Source organism: Pogona vitticeps, chromosome ZW-PAR (assembly GCF_051106095.1).
Source record: "Pogona vitticeps strain Pit_001003342236 chromosome ZW-PAR, PviZW2.1, whole genome shotgun sequence".
Taxonomy (NCBI): Eukaryota; Metazoa; Chordata; class Lepidosauria; order Squamata; family Agamidae; genus Pogona; species Pogona vitticeps.
Genome location: NC_135800.1, coordinates 8026593 through 8046731, shown reverse-complemented (window position 1 = coordinate 8046731; position 20139 = coordinate 8026593). Strand labels below are relative to the sequence as shown.

General features: G+C 43.7%; 1 protein-coding gene across 10 annotated transcripts in view; it reads right to left on the bottom strand.

Moving 5' to 3' along the window:
- Nucleotides 1–10031: 10031 nt before the first annotated feature.
- The window catches only part of SLC25A25 (solute carrier family 25 member 25), a 30283-nt gene continuing 20175 nt past the window's right edge, over nucleotides 10032–20139 (bottom strand). For 6 of the 10 annotated variants that reach the window (XM_072984664.2, XM_072984667.2, XM_072984669.2 and 3 more), the window contains 10 exons: nucleotides 17551–17677; nucleotides 17341–17428; nucleotides 16553–16588; nucleotides 15700–15811; nucleotides 14803–14961; nucleotides 13959–14111; nucleotides 13700–13807; nucleotides 13404–13571; nucleotides 13040–13190; nucleotides 10032–12699 (listed from right to left, as the gene is read on the bottom strand). In XM_072984664.2, coding sequence (XP_072840765.2) covers nucleotides 12515–12699; nucleotides 13040–13190; nucleotides 13404–13571; nucleotides 13700–13807; nucleotides 13959–14111; nucleotides 14803–14961; nucleotides 15700–15811; nucleotides 16553–16588; nucleotides 17341–17428; nucleotides 17551–17677 — 1287 coding nt within the window. In that variant the 3' untranslated portion in view covers nucleotides 10032–12514. The remainder of the gene's footprint in view (nucleotides 12700–13039; nucleotides 13191–13403; nucleotides 13572–13699; nucleotides 13808–13958; nucleotides 14112–14802; nucleotides 14962–15699; nucleotides 15812–16552; nucleotides 16589–17340; nucleotides 17429–17550; nucleotides 17678–20139) is intronic. The other 4 variants (XM_072984665.2, XM_078382697.1, XM_072984668.2 and 1 more) reach the window with 1 other exon arrangement.

The window sequence follows — 20139 nt, the reverse complement described above, 5'->3', positions numbered from 1 at the left end:
GCTTTAAAAATATGTAACATATAATCAACTTCTATTCTGTTACTATGGTGTGCTAACTGGCAAGCAGCGAAGTTACTAGCAAAAGGTACTGACAGTCATGGAACTTGAAATCACCAGTATGAATCAAATCATGATGCTGCCATCAGACGCCCCCCGCACCAGGCAAGCATGACGGATAGGGTTTTGTTTTGTTTTTGTTTTTGGACTATAACTCACCCGAGTCCCAGAATTTTGTTCTTGCAATGTTCTGCTTGTTTTACTTTAATTTTAAGACACTGGTGGCTTTAAACCATCTGTGAGATGATTAATAGCTGCAGAGAATCTGTAACTGTCAGAAGGAGTTGTAATTCGAAAAGCCTTGGGTTCCTTTCTTGCTGGGCTGGTTATTGAACATTGACGTCACAGCTAATAAATAACACAATCTGTAGAAAGGGACGAAGTTAAAGAGAGAGAGAGAAAGAAAGAAGAGGAAATTATGTCACCATATTATTTTATTCATAAACAGAAAATGTTCTCCTAGTGGTGGTAGTCATGTCTAGGAGAATTCCTAAGCACTGGGGAGCAGAATGAAGTCTACAAAGGACATAAGGATGGCAGTAAGCAGAAGGCACTCTGAAGTCCTGGAGGAAGTTTTTAGAGATTTGAGTGGGGGAAACAGACAGGAGGAAATTGGATCAAATCATCTAGTGACAGTGAAAAGGTCTCTTTCTCTCCTCCCCCAGTGAATGTTCAACCAGAAAAATCTAAAGAAGTGGTGTTGCAAAACTTTAAATTAAAGCAAGAGATGAATTCTCATTACTCTGTAAGCAATATATAGACAATATGCAAAAATAATATTCCAAGTATGGTACAATAGGATTAGCCCAAAGATGCAACTTCTGTCTAGAGGTAGACCACTGGCCAATTTCTAGGGGACCATCTTGAAGCAGCTAATTGATGGGATTCCAGCATAGGATACCGGGCTATATGGCCTTTGCTTGATACTGGAAGTCTTATCTTTTGCTCTTCAAGGAAGGCTACAGACTCTAAACACAGATCAACTATACTTTAACTTAAAAGGTCTTCAGTATAAATGCTGGATGCTACAGATGCAATGCTTCTGACTATTAATCCTGAGAGCTAGAGCTTGAAAATTTGGGGTATGCACTTTGAGAGGGAGGGATTTGCTTCGGCAGCAAAAATTTCCCTGCCTGTGTGCAGTAGCAAAGGTACCCTCCAATACATTGCAAGAAAAAGAGGCCACACACCACTCGAAAAGAAGATGCTGATTTGCATAAAACATGCATTGGTGCATATATAATGATGCACATTTAGGAAGAATGACTGCAGTTTACATAGATATGCATTGGCCAGAATCCTGTTGGGATTTATGCTGCTGCAAGAATAATGGTATAAATGACAGGAGCAAATTGCTGCTCATTAACAAGGTGCAATTTGTATTGTTGGTCATGTGCTAAGTTGCATGACTCTCCTGCAACCAAGAATGTGAGTGGCAAACAATTAGCAGCAATTCACCGCTGTGATTTGTTGAATTGTACTTATGCCAGCATGAATCCCGAACAGGATTTTGGCCAGTATATTTCACCATAGACTGGGGATGACTATGACCAGGGGCATCATGAATCTGCCATTCCAGCACTTCTACTGTAGATGAGGAGACCTTTAGCAATGAACTAGGTTCACATTGGATTGCCCCATCAAATAAAGAATGCTTTCTTTCTTAGAAAGGGCTGCTTGCTAACTAGGCAGAAGAAGAAAAGCAACTCACTATAGATGTGATTGTGAGATAGCCCTTTATTTGTTTGTTTGTTTGTTTGTTTGTTTGTTTATTTTATTGGATTTCTACCCCGCCCATCTAGACCAAAGGTCTACCTTTAGGGAGTGGCCAACCTAGATGTTTACATTTGATTGCCAAAACACTGTAATCTGAAATAAAAAATGTAAAACCAGGTTAGCATTCAGCGTTCAGGGGCTTCATATGTTTGGTTCCCTTTGATGGACAGCATTTAAGATGCTCCCTTTACAAAGCTCGTAAACAGATACTGCCTGCTATTCAGAAAGTCAACTTCAGGTCCTCCATGTGTTTCTGAATTCAACTGAGGTTTTTCTGTTGCCTTCTCCAGTCTCTTACGTGGGATCTTCAGACTTTGGCCAAAACACTGGTGCCGAGCACTCTTCCCCTGCCTCCGCTTCAAAACACACTGGAGTTCTTTCATAAGAAGTTCACCTGAGGGAATCTCGGCTCTTCCGAGCCAAATATTTGCACACAAGCTCCTCTAATACTCTGCAGACCAGTAACCAGCGAAACAGTTCATCTTCTGTAAAATTCTGGTGCATACAAAATGGCACTGGATCTGGCATCATCCTCAAAATATGGGCCATGGTGTTTTTAAAGCGTCAAGCTTCTAGCCCTTGCTATTCAGATATGTATCTGAAACTATCAAAACACACTCACTATAAACTGCTACCCCAGGAATGTGAAATGTGAGCCGTTCTAAGAAAGAAAAATAATTCTTCATTCTAAGAATACAGTGTGACCTATAATAAAATAATGCAGGTTAGAATGTTCCTTTGCAGGGTTCCAGTTCAACAATTTGCCATGTCCTCTTTGAGGATGCTCTCCATTTCTTTCCTTCAGCCCTTCCGCTTTTAGACCCTCTGCAGCAAACAAGTGCTTTTGGGAACATTGACATGTTCCCCAAGTTTGCACATCTGGCCTTCTTGAGTGCAGATGTTGCCATTTTGGACACACTTAGGGTGGGTAGTTACACATCAGCTTAAAAAAAGAGCTGCTATTGAGGAGGGGGAGTCCCCAAAAGGAACCAATTTGCATGAAACTGTGTGTGTATGAAAAGCTATATGTACAGGAGCAAAATGTAGTCAAAATGCCACTCCCTTCACCAAAAAGGGTGGTTATGAGCAAGCTTTCACGAGAACCAAATATTTGCAGAACTACACCCACTCCCCAAAAATACACACACACTTTAAAAGGGGAGGATACTCACAACCAAAGAAATCTAAAGAAGGCCAAACACATTCTGTGTGTATGGAATACTCCTCAGAGAAAAACAGAGAGAAAATAGAATGGAAATGGTTGGAAGAAAATATGATCAGCTGACACAGCAAAAAAAAAAAGGTTGCAGACCCCATTTTGGAAGGGCAGTTAGGGTGTGCAGTCCCCTTTCCTTCTTCTTTCAACAGCAACCAGCAGGGATTAAATGTGTGACTGACTAATTGATTTGCCTGCCAAACCCATGTGCAACCAAGAGATGTTCCTTCTCTTCTTGTGCTCAGCATATACTTCTTACTTGTTGTGCCATCATGGCAGAACTTTAGGGAAGAAATCAAGGGCCCCAAACTTAGCAGAATGAGCAAGAAGGACCCCGAAAGGCACCCAAGCCTGGCTCACCACATTCAAAAGTGAGTGAGGAAGAAATTCCTATTCCTATCTAAAAAGAACCATTTCTGCAATTAGGGCACTTTATTCAACCTAAAATTATCAAAACTGCACCAGGGTAGTTTGAAGAAAATAACACAAAATCAGACTGGGTAAGACTTAAAAGCCTGCCAATATAGGAGATACTCAATCTCTGGCCACTGTACTCTGCAGAGGCAGAAACTTTAAAGGCTCAACTTCCAACACTGGAGAGCTATAAGGCAATACAGTGGGGTCTTGACTTGAGAACTTAATCTGTATTGGAAGGCGGTTCTCAAGTCAAAAAGTTCTCAGGTCAAATCTGCATTTCCCATAGGAATGCATTGAAAACCATTTGATCCGTATCTGCTCTTTTCCGTCCATAGAAACTAATGGGAAGCTGCTATTCCGCCTTCGACCACTAGAGGGGGATATTTTGTTTCTTTTTTTCTTAGGTCAAGAAAGGTTCAGGGAAGGCAGGGAAAATACAGTCCAGGCAGTACAGTGCCAGGCAGTCCGAAGACTGTCTCCCAATCCACTCTCTAAACGCTGGGAGGAGTGAGGAAGCAGACAGGCACCCTTTTCACTGGCCAACAGTTAACTGAAAGTTCAAATTTTGCACTTTCCCTGCCTCCCACGTGGGTTTTTTTCAGTTCTTAACTCAAATCTAAGTATGTAAGTCAAGTCAATATTTTCCTATGAGAGTGGTTCTTAAGTCAAAATGTTCTTAACTCGAGCCGTTCTTAAGTCAAGACCCCACTGTACTGGCTTTTCATTCTTATAGCAAAACGTTTCCTGACTGCTTTAGCCAAAAAAGTCACTTCAATTTCCTTCTGAATATATTCTTTGGAAGGATCTTTGCAGTGTATCAAATCTACGTGAGGGACTCCCTCTCCTGGACAATATGTATATGTGCCTTTGAAAGAGGGAAAAATCCTAGGATAATGTACAGTATATCATATACTACCATTAATATCAAAAGACAGCGTGGCATAGTGGATAAAATAAGAGTGGACATAGTCTCCCCTACTAGAGGCGGTTAGACTGCAGCTCCCAGCATCCTCTTTACCATCGGCTATGCTAGCTATGGATGATGGAAGTTGTAGTCCAAAAATCCATAGAGCAATGGATCCCAACCTTGGATTCTCAGGAGTTCTTGGACTAAAACTCCCAGAAGCCTTCACCACTAGCTGTGGTGGCCAAGATTTCTGGGAGTTGTGGTTCATGAACATCTGGAGATTCAAGCTTGGGAAGCACTTCCCTTGAGGGTGTTTTGCTAAGACTGAAGAGAACTGGAAATTCAAATGGCCATGTAACTCGCTCTGCAACCATCGGCCGATCACTCCCTCTCAGCCTAACCTACCATGCAGGGTTGTTGAGAACATGCACAATGGTAGGAGGAAGAGCCATTTATAGAAGTTTTCATGTTCCAGCACCTCAAATCCTGGTGGATTAAATCCGCATATTCTGCAATATGTGGGTGCATGAGCTGCTCATATCTGCAGAGCCTACACGATTTGCTTTATATCTCACCTTCTACAAGATCCAGAGACTTACCTTTTATTTAAATCCAGTCCAGCAATGATTTACGTAAGCCAGGGCAATACAGTGATATTACATTTCTTGAGCACCTTACCAAAAAGACAGGAGATCAATACCAAAATAAGTAAATATTGCTATTTATTGTATTCTGTTGCAGTATGACAACAGTAAACAAATCTCACCTTTTTCATAAAAGGCTTCCTGGATTCCACTTGTCGTCACCTAGCCCCATGCAAGAAGCACATCCTTAAACGAGAGGTGAGCCTGTCATTATCAATCAAATATTAATCATACCCTGTTTCCCCGAAAATAAGACCTAACCTGAAAATAAGCCCTAGTATGATTTTTCACGGTGCTCATAATATAAGACCTACCCCCAAAATAAGCCCCAGTTAAGTGAAATCCCACCCTCCAATATTGTGCAGCAACCAGAAGATGACATGACTGTATTTGAATAAATGTAGATGGTTGTACATGAAAAAATAAAACATCCTCTGAAAATAAACCCTAATGCATTTTTGGAGCAAAAATTAATATAAGACCCTGTCTTATTTTTGGGGAAACACGGTATTTATTAATTTTATTGTCAAGTGGAAAATATGATTACTAAATAAAACGATATTGGGATTTTTGATGCGGGAAACCAATTTCTCCTGCACCCAAATGTAATGGGGAGAGGGGAACCTGCATTGTGGCTGAGATATTAAGATTCAGGTGTCATTTTGTGACGTATTTAGCATCACGCTCAGAGCCTGGAAGTAAGGAGTTACTGTACAAGTAATTTGTTTACCTGCAACAAGGGCTTTACTGTTGGGCCTTTGTTATTTATTTTGTTTTGGTTTTGCCATGAAGTGTAAGAAAATTACTCACCAAAAGTAACATTAGAGATTCAATTATTACACAATATCTTCATGTGGGGTCTTTCCTAGTTACTTTTTCCTAGATACATTTGAAAGCGTTTTAGAGGCATTTTGAATAGAATCTGATTTTTCAAGTCCATTTAAGTTTAGTAGCCCGTAGGTCACACAATATGTCAAGTTTTAGAGTTTAAAAATACAAATTTTTAAAATTACCATATTTCCAATACATTTTTTGCAAAGACTGCTCAAGAGTAATTTTAGTCTTAAGGTATTTGAGAAGACTGAATATTTCAGTATCCAATTTTCGAGGAATCACCGCGCTCTTGCTATTGCACGTTTGATTCCTCAAAAAATGGCTACTGAAATATTCAAAAGAGCAATTCCTCAAAACAAAACAGTCCTGATGTTTGTTGTTTGGGAAGAAATGTTCATTTGTTCTTTAATAACGTGCTTCCCCACCACCACCTAACAGCTCAGGTGCCTCCCAACATGTTTTTAAAAGAGACAACTAAAATAAACACGATAATATTACAATTAAAAGTCGTATCCTTTAAAATATTGTCTTGGCTTTTAAATGTTGTCTTTGAATGATGTTAGTCATCTTGGGCCCCTTTTGAAGAAGGCGGAGTAACAATATTTTAAACAGATAAATAAATATCCCAATTCGCTTGAAGCAACAGAATTCAGGAGGAATCTAAAGAAAAATAACAGTCATATTACTATACAATTCAAGGGCATATCCGACTGAAACAGCTGGACTTAAAAACAGTTAAAAGTAAATAGGAATGGAAGTAATAAATAAAAACATGAGGGGAAACTCCCATTCTAGGTGACCAAAAAAAAAAAAAAAACAGGATAGGCTTTCACAAACACACTGACAACACCCAAATATTTGCTTGAAAACACCAAAATAAGCCGCTCAGATGAATTGAAAAAGTAACTTTTCAAGCTCTGACCCATCCATATGCCCCTTTGGGGGGGGTCAAATATAAGGTAGAGTTAGATGGCGGTGAAGCCATGACGTCGACTGAGCATGAGGTGAGTATAAAGAGCATTAAAGTCTGTGAGGAAAAAGAAGGCAGGAGAAATATTCCAGAGTCAGGAGGGTTTGTAAATGGTGAGGTATTTTCTTCTTTAATCGCTTCCCAAAATGTTGTATGTCCATCTTCATAAGGACCGTCTCATTGCTGAGGCGGCAGCGTGAGGTAAACGTCACCTGTGCCGATTGCCTCGCGTTGTGGCTTTGTTTGGACCATGGAGGAAAAGGAAAAGGAAAAAAATTGGGGGGAAAAATCAAACCTTTTGAAAAGCATGAAAATCTGTGAGGAACTCTGTGAGAAAAACCTTACTGCACCCCGCCCCATGTCTCTAGCAGTCAAAGAAGGGTGAATCGTGGCATAAACGGCCGCGTGGCTCCTCTTTCGTGGCGGTCTGAGGTGGCCGCCGCCTCACGACAGGGCCGGCCCCACCTGCTGTGGCGTGTGTGTCGGAGGGTAAAAATCCCCAGTGGTTGAAATTCCAACCTGGCTGTTCAGTTGTAAATAATAAGAATACAACTGAGGTGCATTTTAACCAAAAACCTGAATATGTTATATAGAACACCAGTCAATGTTTTGGTCTGTTTTTGACGGCCTTGTGGGCTTCATGCTCTAGAGAGAACACTCCTCGATTCAAAGCATGTTACCATAGTCTCTCGAGACTGAAGGATGCCTATGAGGTTTTTGAAAACAAAAAACAAACAAAATGCCTGAAGCTGACCATTAAAAAAAAAAAAGCAGCGTTGTCATTAAGATGGAATGGGGAAAAGGAATGGACAACTTGTAACCGCCCTTTTTGTTCCAGCGCATACCTCCCCGGCCACAACCAAGCGTGGCAGTTTATTTTTAATTGCAGGGGTTTTGGATGACAATCCCCAGAATCCTCCAGGCGGCCCGGGGATGCTGGGCACTGTTGTTCCCAACAATGCAAATGGCACCCTTCTGGTTTTAAGGGTCAGAGAGGATGCGAGGGTGAGGGGAAGCTTCCTTCTCCCTCACCATTTGGTTCCCCAATTTTTCCCCCTATGCCCAAATGAGGGGGAAACAGGATTTGGGAGAGAGGTGCAATTTTTTTATTTTTATTTTTTTTACAAAATTCAGCCATTTCGGCACAAAAACTACAAGGCCGCCCTTGGCCTCTGTGAAGAGGAAAGCACGGCTGGGCAGCCATATTGGCTGGTCAGCCTACAGTTACCGCCCTTGGGGCTATGGGGCAGCTATCCCTTTCTCTCTTTTTTTCCTAGCTCTTGTGGGTCAGCTACCGAGGCCGACGCACCCCACTTGCTTAATGAAGCTGAGACAGAAATGCAAGGAGGGAAGATCTCAGCTCAGGCTGGCCTTCCACCACCTGAGGGAAAAACCAAGATGGCAGCTCTCTTTCCTCGGGGGGGGGGAATAGAGAGCTGACTGGACTGGCAGCTCCAGGTTGCTTTGATACTGGCAGGGTTGGAAGTAGTGTTGCTTATTTCCACCCCCTTCCCCCAAAAGCTGGTTTTTTTATTAGATTTTAATTAATTTTTGAAATTACTCAGGATTTAATGTAAAGCTTGCCCCCTTACCCAGGGCAAGCTTTCTGGCTACAGTTTTGAGGGAGCAAATTTAATTCACCCAGCCCAGGACACATTATTTCTTCATAGTGCTTGTACACTGCCAAGTTGTGTGGTATATGCATTTAGGAGAACAGCCCTCCCCACCAAAATTTGCTGCCTGAGCCGGTTGCCACACTTTGGCCAATGACAGGGCTAGCTTTGGCTACCATAAGGTCCCACCGTGTCCATTGGGGTTTACCCTCTAAGAAATAATAATAATAATTTATTGTCATTGTAAGTATATACACAGTATACCCATACAACGAAATTCACAAAATACTGTATGTTGGGGTTACAACCTAAATATTTTTTCAGCCACCTTGGTGTGTTTGCTGCCAGTCACTATATAGATGACTCTCAGGGGTCCAAAGCTTTAATAAGCAAGCATTATTATTAAAAAGAATGAAAATACATGTGTCTTCTTCCGTTTTCAACTGTTTTGGTTTATTCTCAGTCATGTTACAGAATTTAAAACACCCAATCCTTCTAAAGGTGGCGGCAGCAGGTTTGAACAGAAGTGGGATACAGTACTTATATATTTCTCTAAAAGAGTGTGTATTAAGGCGGAGAAATGATTTTTTTTGCACTTTATTTGAATGACCAGCTGTAATCTATACCTAGCTTTCACATTATATGATTGAAGTACAGTATTCAAGCCTTCTGCATTTTTAAAAGAAACTTCCTGACTGATATTCATTTCTTTTATCATTTATCCCTTCAAAGAGGAAAAATCTTAGCATCTTGCCATAAATCCAAAATACAAATGGTTTCCCTTTTGACACTTACCATAGCATGGAGCTGACAAGACACAGAACCACAGGGTGTGCCGTCTCAAATCCCATTTTACATTGTTTTTTTTAAAACATCTTTCCATCTTAAAGAAAGCTGCTAGACAGGAAACAGGCATGGTGTGCAGAAACTAACAGCACCATTGCAGGAAAATGGATGCTGCTTCTCAGTGCTCCCGCAATTTTTTTTTCTTTTTCTGTCTGAATTCTCCTATTTTCTACCCTGCATGTGTGGGTAAAACTCATCCCAGTATATTAGAAAAACCCTCCTGGGTAGCTTGAGGCCCTTCAGATGCTGCCAGGTGACAACTCCAACCACCCTCACCCAGAGAAGTCACGGGTGAAGTCTGAGAGGCATTGTAGTCCAATAACAGCTAGAGGGCAGCTAAGTTGTTCTCTAGCTGCCATTCGACTGCTTTAATTCCTAGATGACTTATGAACACTTGACCAACTTCTGAGGGGCCTGCCTACCCTCCAGCTTCCTCATCCATTGACAAGTTTGTCATTCATCATTCCTTCCTGAGGTCTATGGCTCTGCTCAGGAGACTTATTCGGGTGCGAGTGCCAATCTTCAGGATCAACGTGCAGGACTGGACGTTTCCACCTCCAGAAGGCATTCAAGTCCCATTTTACCACCTTCAAGATCACTTCCTCTCCTGCTAGTTCCTTAATGACTGGAACTTTTATTTTGCACTGATTTGAAGGAACACAAAGTGACATTTCGTGGGGAACACACCAACAGCACATTTAAAATACTCCACAAATTAAAAAAAAAAAAAAGAACAAACCAACTCAAGAAATATTGACATGAAATCTTTATTAGCAAACTGTTCCCTACCATCAAGGGTGTGTCTTGCTTTGCTAGAGTCACTCTTTATAAATCCATTTTACAGCTACAAAGACAGTTAATTCTGCATTGATTTGTGTCTCTTCCAAATACCTTCTTCAGGCCACAAATGGTAAGAAAAGAGGTGCCGCTGCCCGACTGTACAGTGAGACTCAAATGAAAGGGACGGCGAGGGGGGTTGCATCACTGACCCAGTTATGAACTCAAGACAAGCATGCAGTCCTTTCTCAAGCAGCAGGGGATGGCCCCAGCGTCAGGCAGTGCCCAGTGGGAAGGAAGGAGAAACCGCAGGAGAGACCATCCAAATCTTGGAAGGGCAGCTGCAGTTTTTCAAGGCAACGTCTTCTCCACAGCTCATTCTCATGCATCCGGCCCACCGGGCAAGGACATCTCCTCACACACAGAAAACTGCAACAACTCAGCTCCAAGTGCAAATTTCTTTCCCAATGTCAGGAAAACTGGCATCTTGTGATTTTTATCTCCCTGAGTGGTTTTTGTTTCAATTTAAATTTTTTTTTTCATTTTTCTGCTGTCCCACATCCAATCAGCCCTTCTCGTTATTTAACCATTGCAATGGAAATAAAATAAAAGCCCACTCGTGGTTCTAAAATCCTGCTCGTGGTCCACTCGACTAACAAGATGAGGCAATTCCACAGTAAGGCAAGCCTCAAAATGTACGGACTCTCATTCTGGTGAAAATGAGCTTCCTACAGACTCCAAAGGCTCACTGCACCCGTCACCGCTTACACCTTTTCCCCTTCCAGGGATCCTCCCTGGAATGACCAAGTTCCTCAGTCAACCATCAAGGCAGGCACCGCAGTTTGTGAGCAGGTGGGTGCCCTCCTCCTCCTCCTCCTCAGATGATTCCATCAGGCCATGTTTAAAATGTGCAAAATAATTTTTAAAAAAAGAATATAAATACAGAACCTCTACAAAAATACAGAAATACCAAGGACACAGTAACTATTATTTTAAACAGATCTATAAAAATAAGTTTGGAGAACAACTCTTGCCTTCAAATAAATACAAAATAAATATGCTTGAAGCGGTAAAAACAATAATGGAATGTGACTGCTGGCCCCCACGTCAGATGAGGGTCCCCTGGGCCCACAACAGGTCTGAGCAGATGGATGCAAGGGATCCTGGATGAAGTCAGCAGTATGGCCATCGCCACCTTCTCTTCTCCCCACAAAAAAAGCACCCGACAGTAGAGAGGGGAGAGAGCAAACAGGTCCCTTACTTTCTGACCCTCAAACAAAGGCTACAGACTTCCCATTGTTCATTAAGCCAGCCCATTCCCCAAAACAAGCTACTGCCCACCTCCTCAAAAGTTCAGGTCTATCACTCCCACCCATCCTACGTTAAATGCAAACTATTAGCATCTACCTTGAAAAGATATTTTAGAAAGAGATACCGCAGCCAAGGCTCAGCATTTGTAAGAGAGGGGTCTGGTACCTGTTTGAGCATCCAGCAGAACTGCATTTGAAGCACCATGCAAGGGGGGGAGCTACATGGGGAGGAAAGATGGCTTCTGTCAGATGCCCCATACTCTCCTGAAGGCAAACTACGGGCCCAGGAGCAGTGGGGCTCACCAGGTTTTGCAGTGTGAAGCCCATCAAAAGGTGCTAGCTGCCAGAAGACCCCTCTCAACATCCCACTGCTGAAGAGACAAGCCTTTCCAGCACGCAAACCTAAGGCATGCAGGCTGGTGCTGCTTCTCTTGATAAGTGCATATTGTTAGCCGTGTTAAGGAGGACGTAAGCCTCAGGACTACAAAAATAAAAACAAAATATTTTCAGCTCTGCCTGGGCCAGCCTCAAAAGGAACACGGAGCCACAGCAGTTGCTGCCCAGCCCTGGCTTTCAGTTACACTGCAGTGTCAGAATCTCGAAGTATAACCTCAACTGCTTCTACCCAAAAGAATGAATGTAAACAGCAACATATTGTCGTTTTGGCCCAACAGCCCCTCCTGCCCAAGGCCAGTCTCATGTTGACTGCAAAAGACACGGGAGGAGGCGAAACACTCAACAGAAAGCAGCTCTTTTTCAAGCCAAGGTGGCAGATGATACGTTCTCCAGCCCTGGATCGCCACAAGAGACTTGGGTAGGTCTGTCCTCTCTCTGGCTGGGCTACAAGCCAGGCCAGCACCGACAGCTCAGGATGTTTCCCTTGGATTCCCGGATTTGGTCCCTTGCGCAGAGCGTCGCCCGGTGACTTTTTAAACATGGAGCTCTCGCGATAACAGAAGACATCGAAAAGACCGAAGGCCTCCCACGCGCCATCCCACAATCCGCATTGCCTGGGATTTTCACAGTTTGGCTCGAGCAGCTTTTAGTGTTGATCAACACATTCACAGAATGAAATGGACAAACCCCTTGGGACAGCAGCGCCCCAAGATTCTGTTAAGAGTTTGACAACGTCCACGACACTGTGTGGTCACCGAGACTGCACCCCCAGAGTCATCTTCAGGTTTTCGTAGACCACGTAGCTGATGCTCACGGCTGGAATAACCTTCATGAAGTTGGGGGCCAGCCCCCTGTAGAGGCCAAAGGCTCCCTCTGTTTTCAGGATGTGTTTGAAGAGACCAGTCATCGTCACTTGTGGTGCTCCCTCGATTGAAGCTAGAAGAGAAGCCATAGGAAAGATCTTAAGACCTTGGTCCAGTGTACAGAAGATTGCTGTAGAAAGCTAAAGACCATGAGACTATGGACATTTCAGCAATGGCTAGACTACAACTCCCAGCTTGTCAATACTAGTAACATTTTAGTTAAGACTTGATGTGGAAACGAACATCTCTCACACACAAACACTGGGAAGCAGGAAGCCAGACCCAGAGGGCTTTTTATAAATTCTAAGCTCAATTTGTTGCATCATGCGCCCAAGACGGACGTAAGAAATAACCACCTCGGGAATTACAGATGAAGTGAGCAGCCGTTTTGTGGTTCAACCGAAGGCTCTTACCTTGAGCTTGCATGCGTGTCCGTACCAGGGCAAGAGGGTAACTTGCCAACTGCCCACAGGTGCTGGACATGGTGCCGCAGGCCAACAGGACAAACACCCCAGGGTCAGCACTGTTCACAGCATAATGTTGCAGCCAGCTGTTTTTCAATGTCTAGGAAAAATCCACAAACAAGCAAGTCAAACATTGTACGGAAAATGTCAAGTGCAAAGCTGCGAGAGCTCTTTCTATCCATGCCGGGAGAGAGGGGAATATGACCAAAGTCTCCGATAGCTACCGAAGGATCTCAGAATACGGGGGGACAACCCTGGGGCTTTTCTTGGTACAACTGCCTTCATCACAAGAGACAGCAGCTGAGCCTCTTACCTCGTAGACAGCCAGGTCGATACCGGCGTAGGGAATGATCCCCAGAATATTGGGAATGTAGCCTTTGTAGAAAGCCCCCATCCCTTCTTTGGCAAAGATTTTCTTGGCGCAGTCCAGCATCCCCAGGTACTGTCCTGTTTTGCGCAGGGCCATCCGTGTCTTTAGAACCTAAGGGGTCACCAGGAGAAGGGGAGGGTCAAGGGTGTCTGTGGCTGATAGGCAAAGAGAAGTCTTTTTCTCAAACAGCTGCCATTGGAAAACTAGGGAAAAGAACTCTGGCAAAATCAGAAACTTACTTCCATGGGGTAAATGCTGCTCTGCGCAATAGCTCCTGCCAGTGAACCCGCAACCAGCCTCTCATGAATCCTCAGAACTTCCTGGTCGGTGCCAATGAACCGCTTGATCTGTTGAAAAGGAGGCATCGAGTCATTAGACATGTCAGCCCAGATCCTCCATGCCCCTCTCTTTCTGATCAGCCTCAATGGGGAGGACACCCCTTACCCTGCAGCCTCTCTCCCACTCAAGCATGCCGCAAGGCCTCCTCCAATGCTTTACCTGCTCATAGGCCATGAACTTTATGGCTGACTCGGGAGCAATCTTCAAGACGTTGATGCCGTTGCCTCGCCAAAGCGACCTTGTGCCACCCTCCCTGATCATCTGGGTAAAGCCTCCCACGATGCACATATTGTTACTGCGAGACGCATGGACCTGGAAAAAAGGAAAGCCTTTCAGACTGGATCCTGGCGCAAGTATCGCTCCTCATTCTCAGCATTCCTCATTCACAGGTAAGTCTTAACAGTTTAATCTGCTTCACAATTTAGCAGGAAAAGGGTGTGCTCTCATGAAAAATCAGTATCAGTCCCTCCCTGTTATGACACGGAGTCATTCCTGGAGGAAGGAGAGGCAAAGGGAAATGGACCCTGGTTCACACACAAGATTAGCGGTGAACGCTGGAGATGGCCAGTCCTAACCAGGGCTGTGCAAAGTCCAAGTTCCTCATTTCTCAACAGTGATCAGGTGTCTTTGCCCTTTGAGTTCAGAACAGGAAGAGCTGCCAGCAAGCCATCAGCTGCCTTGTGACCAGCAAGAGCTTCCAGTTCCAAAGGAGTGTTTGTTCTGCCAAGTCAGCGCAGTCCCAAGGGCCGGGGGATCACAAAAGACTCTCAAAGGACCTGTGGGGGTGCTTAGTTAAAAAATGCCAAATATATATACCCAGGAGAAGGAAAGCAGAACTACTGAACTTCATACATGGGAGTGGCAAGGCCCAAACAAACTACCAAAGAGTCTTCTGAACAATAGCTAGGAAGCAGATGTCCCCTGATGCCTCCCCAATCCCCTCAGGGCTTATGAGACTAAAATGAGGAAGAGAGACCCTCCCCACCTGAACTTTCAAATCTACCTGCATGAGCACTTTCAGGCGATCCAAGGGAGCCGTGCAGGTTCTCGAAACTGCTCCTGCACCTCCGCCTGCAACCAGGTGTCTCCACCACATTCCAGTCTGCCTCTCTTCCACTGTGAATTCATCAGGTACAGTCAGATTCTCTCCCACGTCAAAAATCTGCAAGGCATAAGTAAAACCATCTTCTTTAGTACTGGTAGATTGCTGGCGCTTCTTTAGAGGTTGTGTGAATGTGCCTAGATGGCCAAAGTTGAATCCCTTAGGCAAAAAAATCAAGGCAGCAGTTAACTTAGGCTACCTGTTTTGAAAACATAAATTACATTTATAGGACAGCATCAGTTTCGTTTTGCCTGTAAAAAGCTACCGTTAATATCAATTGCTAGAGGGAATTAGAATTAACATTCACAGAGGCCCTGTATGTCATCATAGCTCCAGTTTAGAAAGTTGGTTATTTGCCAGCCCTACAGGCTGCTCATGTTCAAAATGACTAGTCAAGGGGAACAGGGGAGAGGAAAAGGTCTAGAGTTCTCCTGGCATTCACAAGCTGGTTAGATCTTATGATACAGGACGGAATGCCAGATTTACCCAGAGGATTCCTATCAGTTCCAGACACTGGCAGGTTACCTCCAGAGCTGACAGGTTATGAACTGGCAAGAGCTGGCTGCTCATGTGCACCGAAAACCAGACTTCCCTGAGAACATTTTCTTACACCTGCGCTAGAGATTTTAAGACACAAGTGGGCAATCACCTGAAGAAGGAACAAGAGAAGCAGGAAGCAATTGTAGCAAGAAGGCAAGTGGCTGGGGACAACGAAGAACATGGGCGTCAAGGGCTCGCCACTACAGAAGCAGCCAAGTGTTTCACACTCGTCATGCACGAGGGACCTTAATTTCTTACCGTTGAGTGCTTCCAGTACAGGATAATCTCTGGAATGTTCTCCACGGGGTGCAACAGGTGATAGTCACGCCACTCATTCCAGTCGATGGTCATTGTCCCATTTTTATCCATGCTGCAAGAAGAGTTGGGAAGATAAAATGAGGACTAGCTTACCAACTTTAAACTTTTGGCATCCAGAGAAAACACAGACCAAATGAAGGGCACTTATGACCTGAACTGTTTCATTTACAGAGACTTCTCTCTGAAACAGCTGCGGAGCAAAAACGGATTGAGTGTGGGACTGAATGAAGAAAAAGTGAGGAAAGACAAATGGTGTCTCCTGGGCACTAACTCTCCTCTCTCCTTTGGTTTTATCGTGCTTTGGAGAGGCAGGCTGATACTAAGGATGGTTTTCTGCTGTCTGATTGGTTTTTTTAAGTGTTTTGTGTTCTGCTTTATGCAGTTTTCTTTATTTGTACTGAGATGTTAATAATTTTATGGAAATCCAATGTATTCTCGAAGGCTTTCATGGCTGGGATCTGATGGTTGTTGTGAATTTTTCGGGCTCTTTGGCCATGTTCTGAAAGTTGTTCTCCCTAACGTTTCGCCGGCATCTTCAGAGGACAGGAGTCAGAGGACAGGAGTCAGAGCACAGGCAGAGTGCTCCATTTATGGAGATCCACTTGGTAATAATAATAATAACAACAACACTTTGGGAGTATTAGCTAAATGCAGGACAAGTGTTACATAGAAAATCAAAACATGCCATTTTCCTCCCCCCACCGGACTCATTAGAAATAGGCCACACACTACCAACTCCACAGGGATGGGAGTGACATATATGGGTGACGAGGACATGCACTGTGATACTTACTAGGTGACAGGACCCCAGAAGTGCCCCGTCCTTATTCTGACAAACAGACAGATAGGCAGGCAGGCAGGCAGAGGGGATGAGGCAAAGAGGGAGAGAGGGACAAATAAGTGAGTGTTAAATATCAGTGCCACATGCACACAGAAGAAAGCATTTTAGTGTGTTAAGCTGCACAGGAACAGGACAAGCAGAGAACACTGGAGCACACATCTTGGGAACCCCATTAATTGAACAAGATCTAGTCTCTATAGTAAGAGCACTGTGTGGAATCACAGGACAGTGGTAACAGAAGGCTGGTGATGTTGTGAGTAGCACCTCTTTCTCACCATGCAGCCAGCAAGAGTGCTCCCCGCCTGTCCTGCAGTCAAGCAGCTCGCAGGTAAACATCCTCTCAGTCTGTTCTGCTGGGTGGAAAGCTACCACCACAAGCCCCTCCTTGCAAAAAACAGAGGAAGCACTCCACAGAGACAAGGCTGCCGCCTTCTGAGGCAACACACTGTTTGCTTTTTCACATCACAAGCCCTGAGGCATTCTGGCCCAACAGTGTCCTAGCTTCAAAGTGTCCCTACAATTCCAGGAAAGGACTAGGGTGGCTTCTCACCTGTGACTGGTGCTCTAGTGCAGTTTACAATAGAGGAAAAAGTGGTGCGGTTGTTTCAAAGAAATAGTTTTACAGAAGAGGGGGAAGGAAAGAAAGAAAAAAGGAAGATGGAGGTGCCCTTAGCCCTTGGTGCAACACCTTGCACCATGTTTTCCAGCGTGTGAACACTGTAGCCGCCTGCAACACTCACCTCTTGAGAATTTTCTCCGCCTGCTGTTCAGAAATCTTGACTCCCAGATCTCGAAGGGACTGCATGATCTCCTGGGCATCGATGCAGCCTGCAAAGGACAGCAAGACAAATGAGCTCCGTGTCTAATAAACAAGACAGATCAGCTGCAAGGGGGACCCACACTGAAATTCAGCCTCACCCCTCCCTTTAAAAAACCCTGCACACACTCACCATCATTCTTTTTGTCTAAGCTCTTGAAAACCAGCCTTAGCTTCTTTTCATGATCTTGCAGATAGTGAACAAACTCCTCAAAGTCCAGCTGACCATCCAGGTCCTTATCTCCAGCTTTTACAATTTTCTGTAGAAAAGAAATTATTTATTTATTTATTTATTTATTTATTTATTTATTTATTTATTTATTTATTTATTTATTTATTTATTTATTTATTTATTTATTTATTTATTTATTTATTTATTTATTTATTTATTTATTTATTTATTTGATTTATACCCCGCCTATCTGGACCGATAGCCTTACATTGGTCTCACATCCACCTATGTACAGTTGTGTTTGAGCAAAAAATAACACATGGGACACATGCTGCTAAACAGGTTCGTTCACTGAACTCCAGGAGTTGTTAAAGAGTTAAACTGTACAAGGACACTTGCTATTTAGTGGGAACTCTACTCTCCACATGATAAAGATAAAGTTGCTAGGGATGGGATGGGCAGGCTGGAAAAGAGAGCTCCTTTTTGATACCTATATAACATTAAAGCTGCCCAGCTTTCCCACACCCACCTTTTCAAGTTCCGCCGAAAAGCAGCATCTTTGTTTTTAAATAAAAGGGACAGACTGGGAGCTACCATTTGCTGCATGAAACCAAGAGCCGCCAGACAAGCCTGCAGATAAGCTGAACGCTAGCGCTAACAGGCAATACTTAAGAGATAAAGGTGGCTCTAATACGAGAAGGAACAGGTTTGATCACCCTGTCCTTGCGCCTTTGTGCAAGATCCTGGGGCAAACTAGATTTTTAGGAGCAGAGTGTATCTTTACCAAACAGATTAAAAGAGGGCAAGGGCAGGCTGAACCTTACCCTTAACATTACTCTGAGCAGGAAACCTCCCCCAAAGCCTTTGCTTACACAGGTAAGTGAGCAATCCAGGCACCTCCTGACTTGGTCAATGCCTGCTTTGCATATCCATTAAAATTTTTGTTCCTGTGACATTCAGTGCCAAAACCACCACTACCAGCAAAGACCAACTGTTTCCTAGTATGTCTGGCAGCTTATCTGTGAAGTTAATAATCTGCAAAAAATCTTTTATTGCAGGACCATGTAGAAAAAGATTCTAGGTTAGAGAAATCAGTGTGCAAAGCATTAATAATATTTATCTTTGCATCTGAAATTGTCCCTCTGAGATCTGTGCCAAACATTTTTCACTGAACTTTTTCTCAGCTATATTTGGGTATTCGCATATAATTTAATACATTTCTCATCCTGACTTTCAAAAGGGCGGCAGTAATCACCGGCCATGACCTTTCATGCTTCCAAGGTGGCTCTAATCTGCACACAGTCATATGACAGTTATAAAATGGGGAGAGAAAAAGTATCACCACTTGTGAACTAAAGATAGAAAGAGGCCTCTGGCATGTCAGCTGGCTGGCTGGCTTGCTGCAAACCAGCTGATTCAGGGTTTCCCAACAACAAATGTTTGGAGAGACCTTAAGATCTTACAATTCTTGTGAAACAGAAGAGCCAGAAATGTATAATTCGCCTCAAAAAATCACCCTGGAGGTGATTTGGGGCAAAAGGGCCTATTTACATTATCCCTATTCACATCTCTCCAAGTTAGCTATCCTGGGCGAGATGCAAACTGTTCCTAAAATTACAACACTGGGTTCATATCATGGTTGCTACTGAAGTTCTTTTTTACACTTCCTACAGATATTTCCACATATTCATTTTTCTGCATCAACAGCAGTAAGAGAGTTGGAATTCTGCAATGCAGACCTTGCTGTTATTTAATCAAATGACGTGTTTCGACAATTCTATTCAAAATTTTAGGCTGCCTCTGTTTACTCCCTAGATCAAGGGGCAGGGTTGGGAAAGCCAGTGCCCTCCCTATTTTGGACTCCCACTCCCATCACTCCTAGCCCACATGGCCAATGGTCAGAGATTGTGGGCTGCTTACACCTGCATGCCACCGGTGGGTGCTCAAGTATGCTTGAGTTTAGTGCTGAATTAGGTCTAGTTGTCAAACTCTAGAGCATTAAAAAAAAACAACAACCCACAGTACTGAAGGGGGAAGCATGTTGAACAAGCCAATATTCCTTATGAAAACCTGGCTTATAAATGCAATTAATTTGTTGCTTTATCAGAAGTCTTGAGCTCCTGGGCACTGGAATGACAGATACAAGAAAGAATCATAATAAAACAGGCTGCTTCCAACATAAAAAACAGCAGCAACCCAGAGACTCAAATGCCCACACGCCCGCACTTGTGAGCGAGCATCTTCTTGGTGGTGACCACCTATTGCAGGTTGTCATCGCTAGCTATGGTGCCTGTCTATGGGGAGAAGGCAAGAGGTAGAGCACTTCCTTTGCAGGCAGAGGATGCCAGGTTCAGTCCCAGACCTCCAACTCTGACAACCTCGAGAGCTGTCAGTCTATGTGCAGGGAACACTAAACTAGAATGTCTTCCTTACGAAAAGCTACCATACCTGCCAGTGGATACCCGGTTTATATTGTGAGCAAAACCAGCAAAACACACAACCAGCTGAATTCTAAGCAGCTCTCCAGGAGCTTGACAACGTTCATAGAGT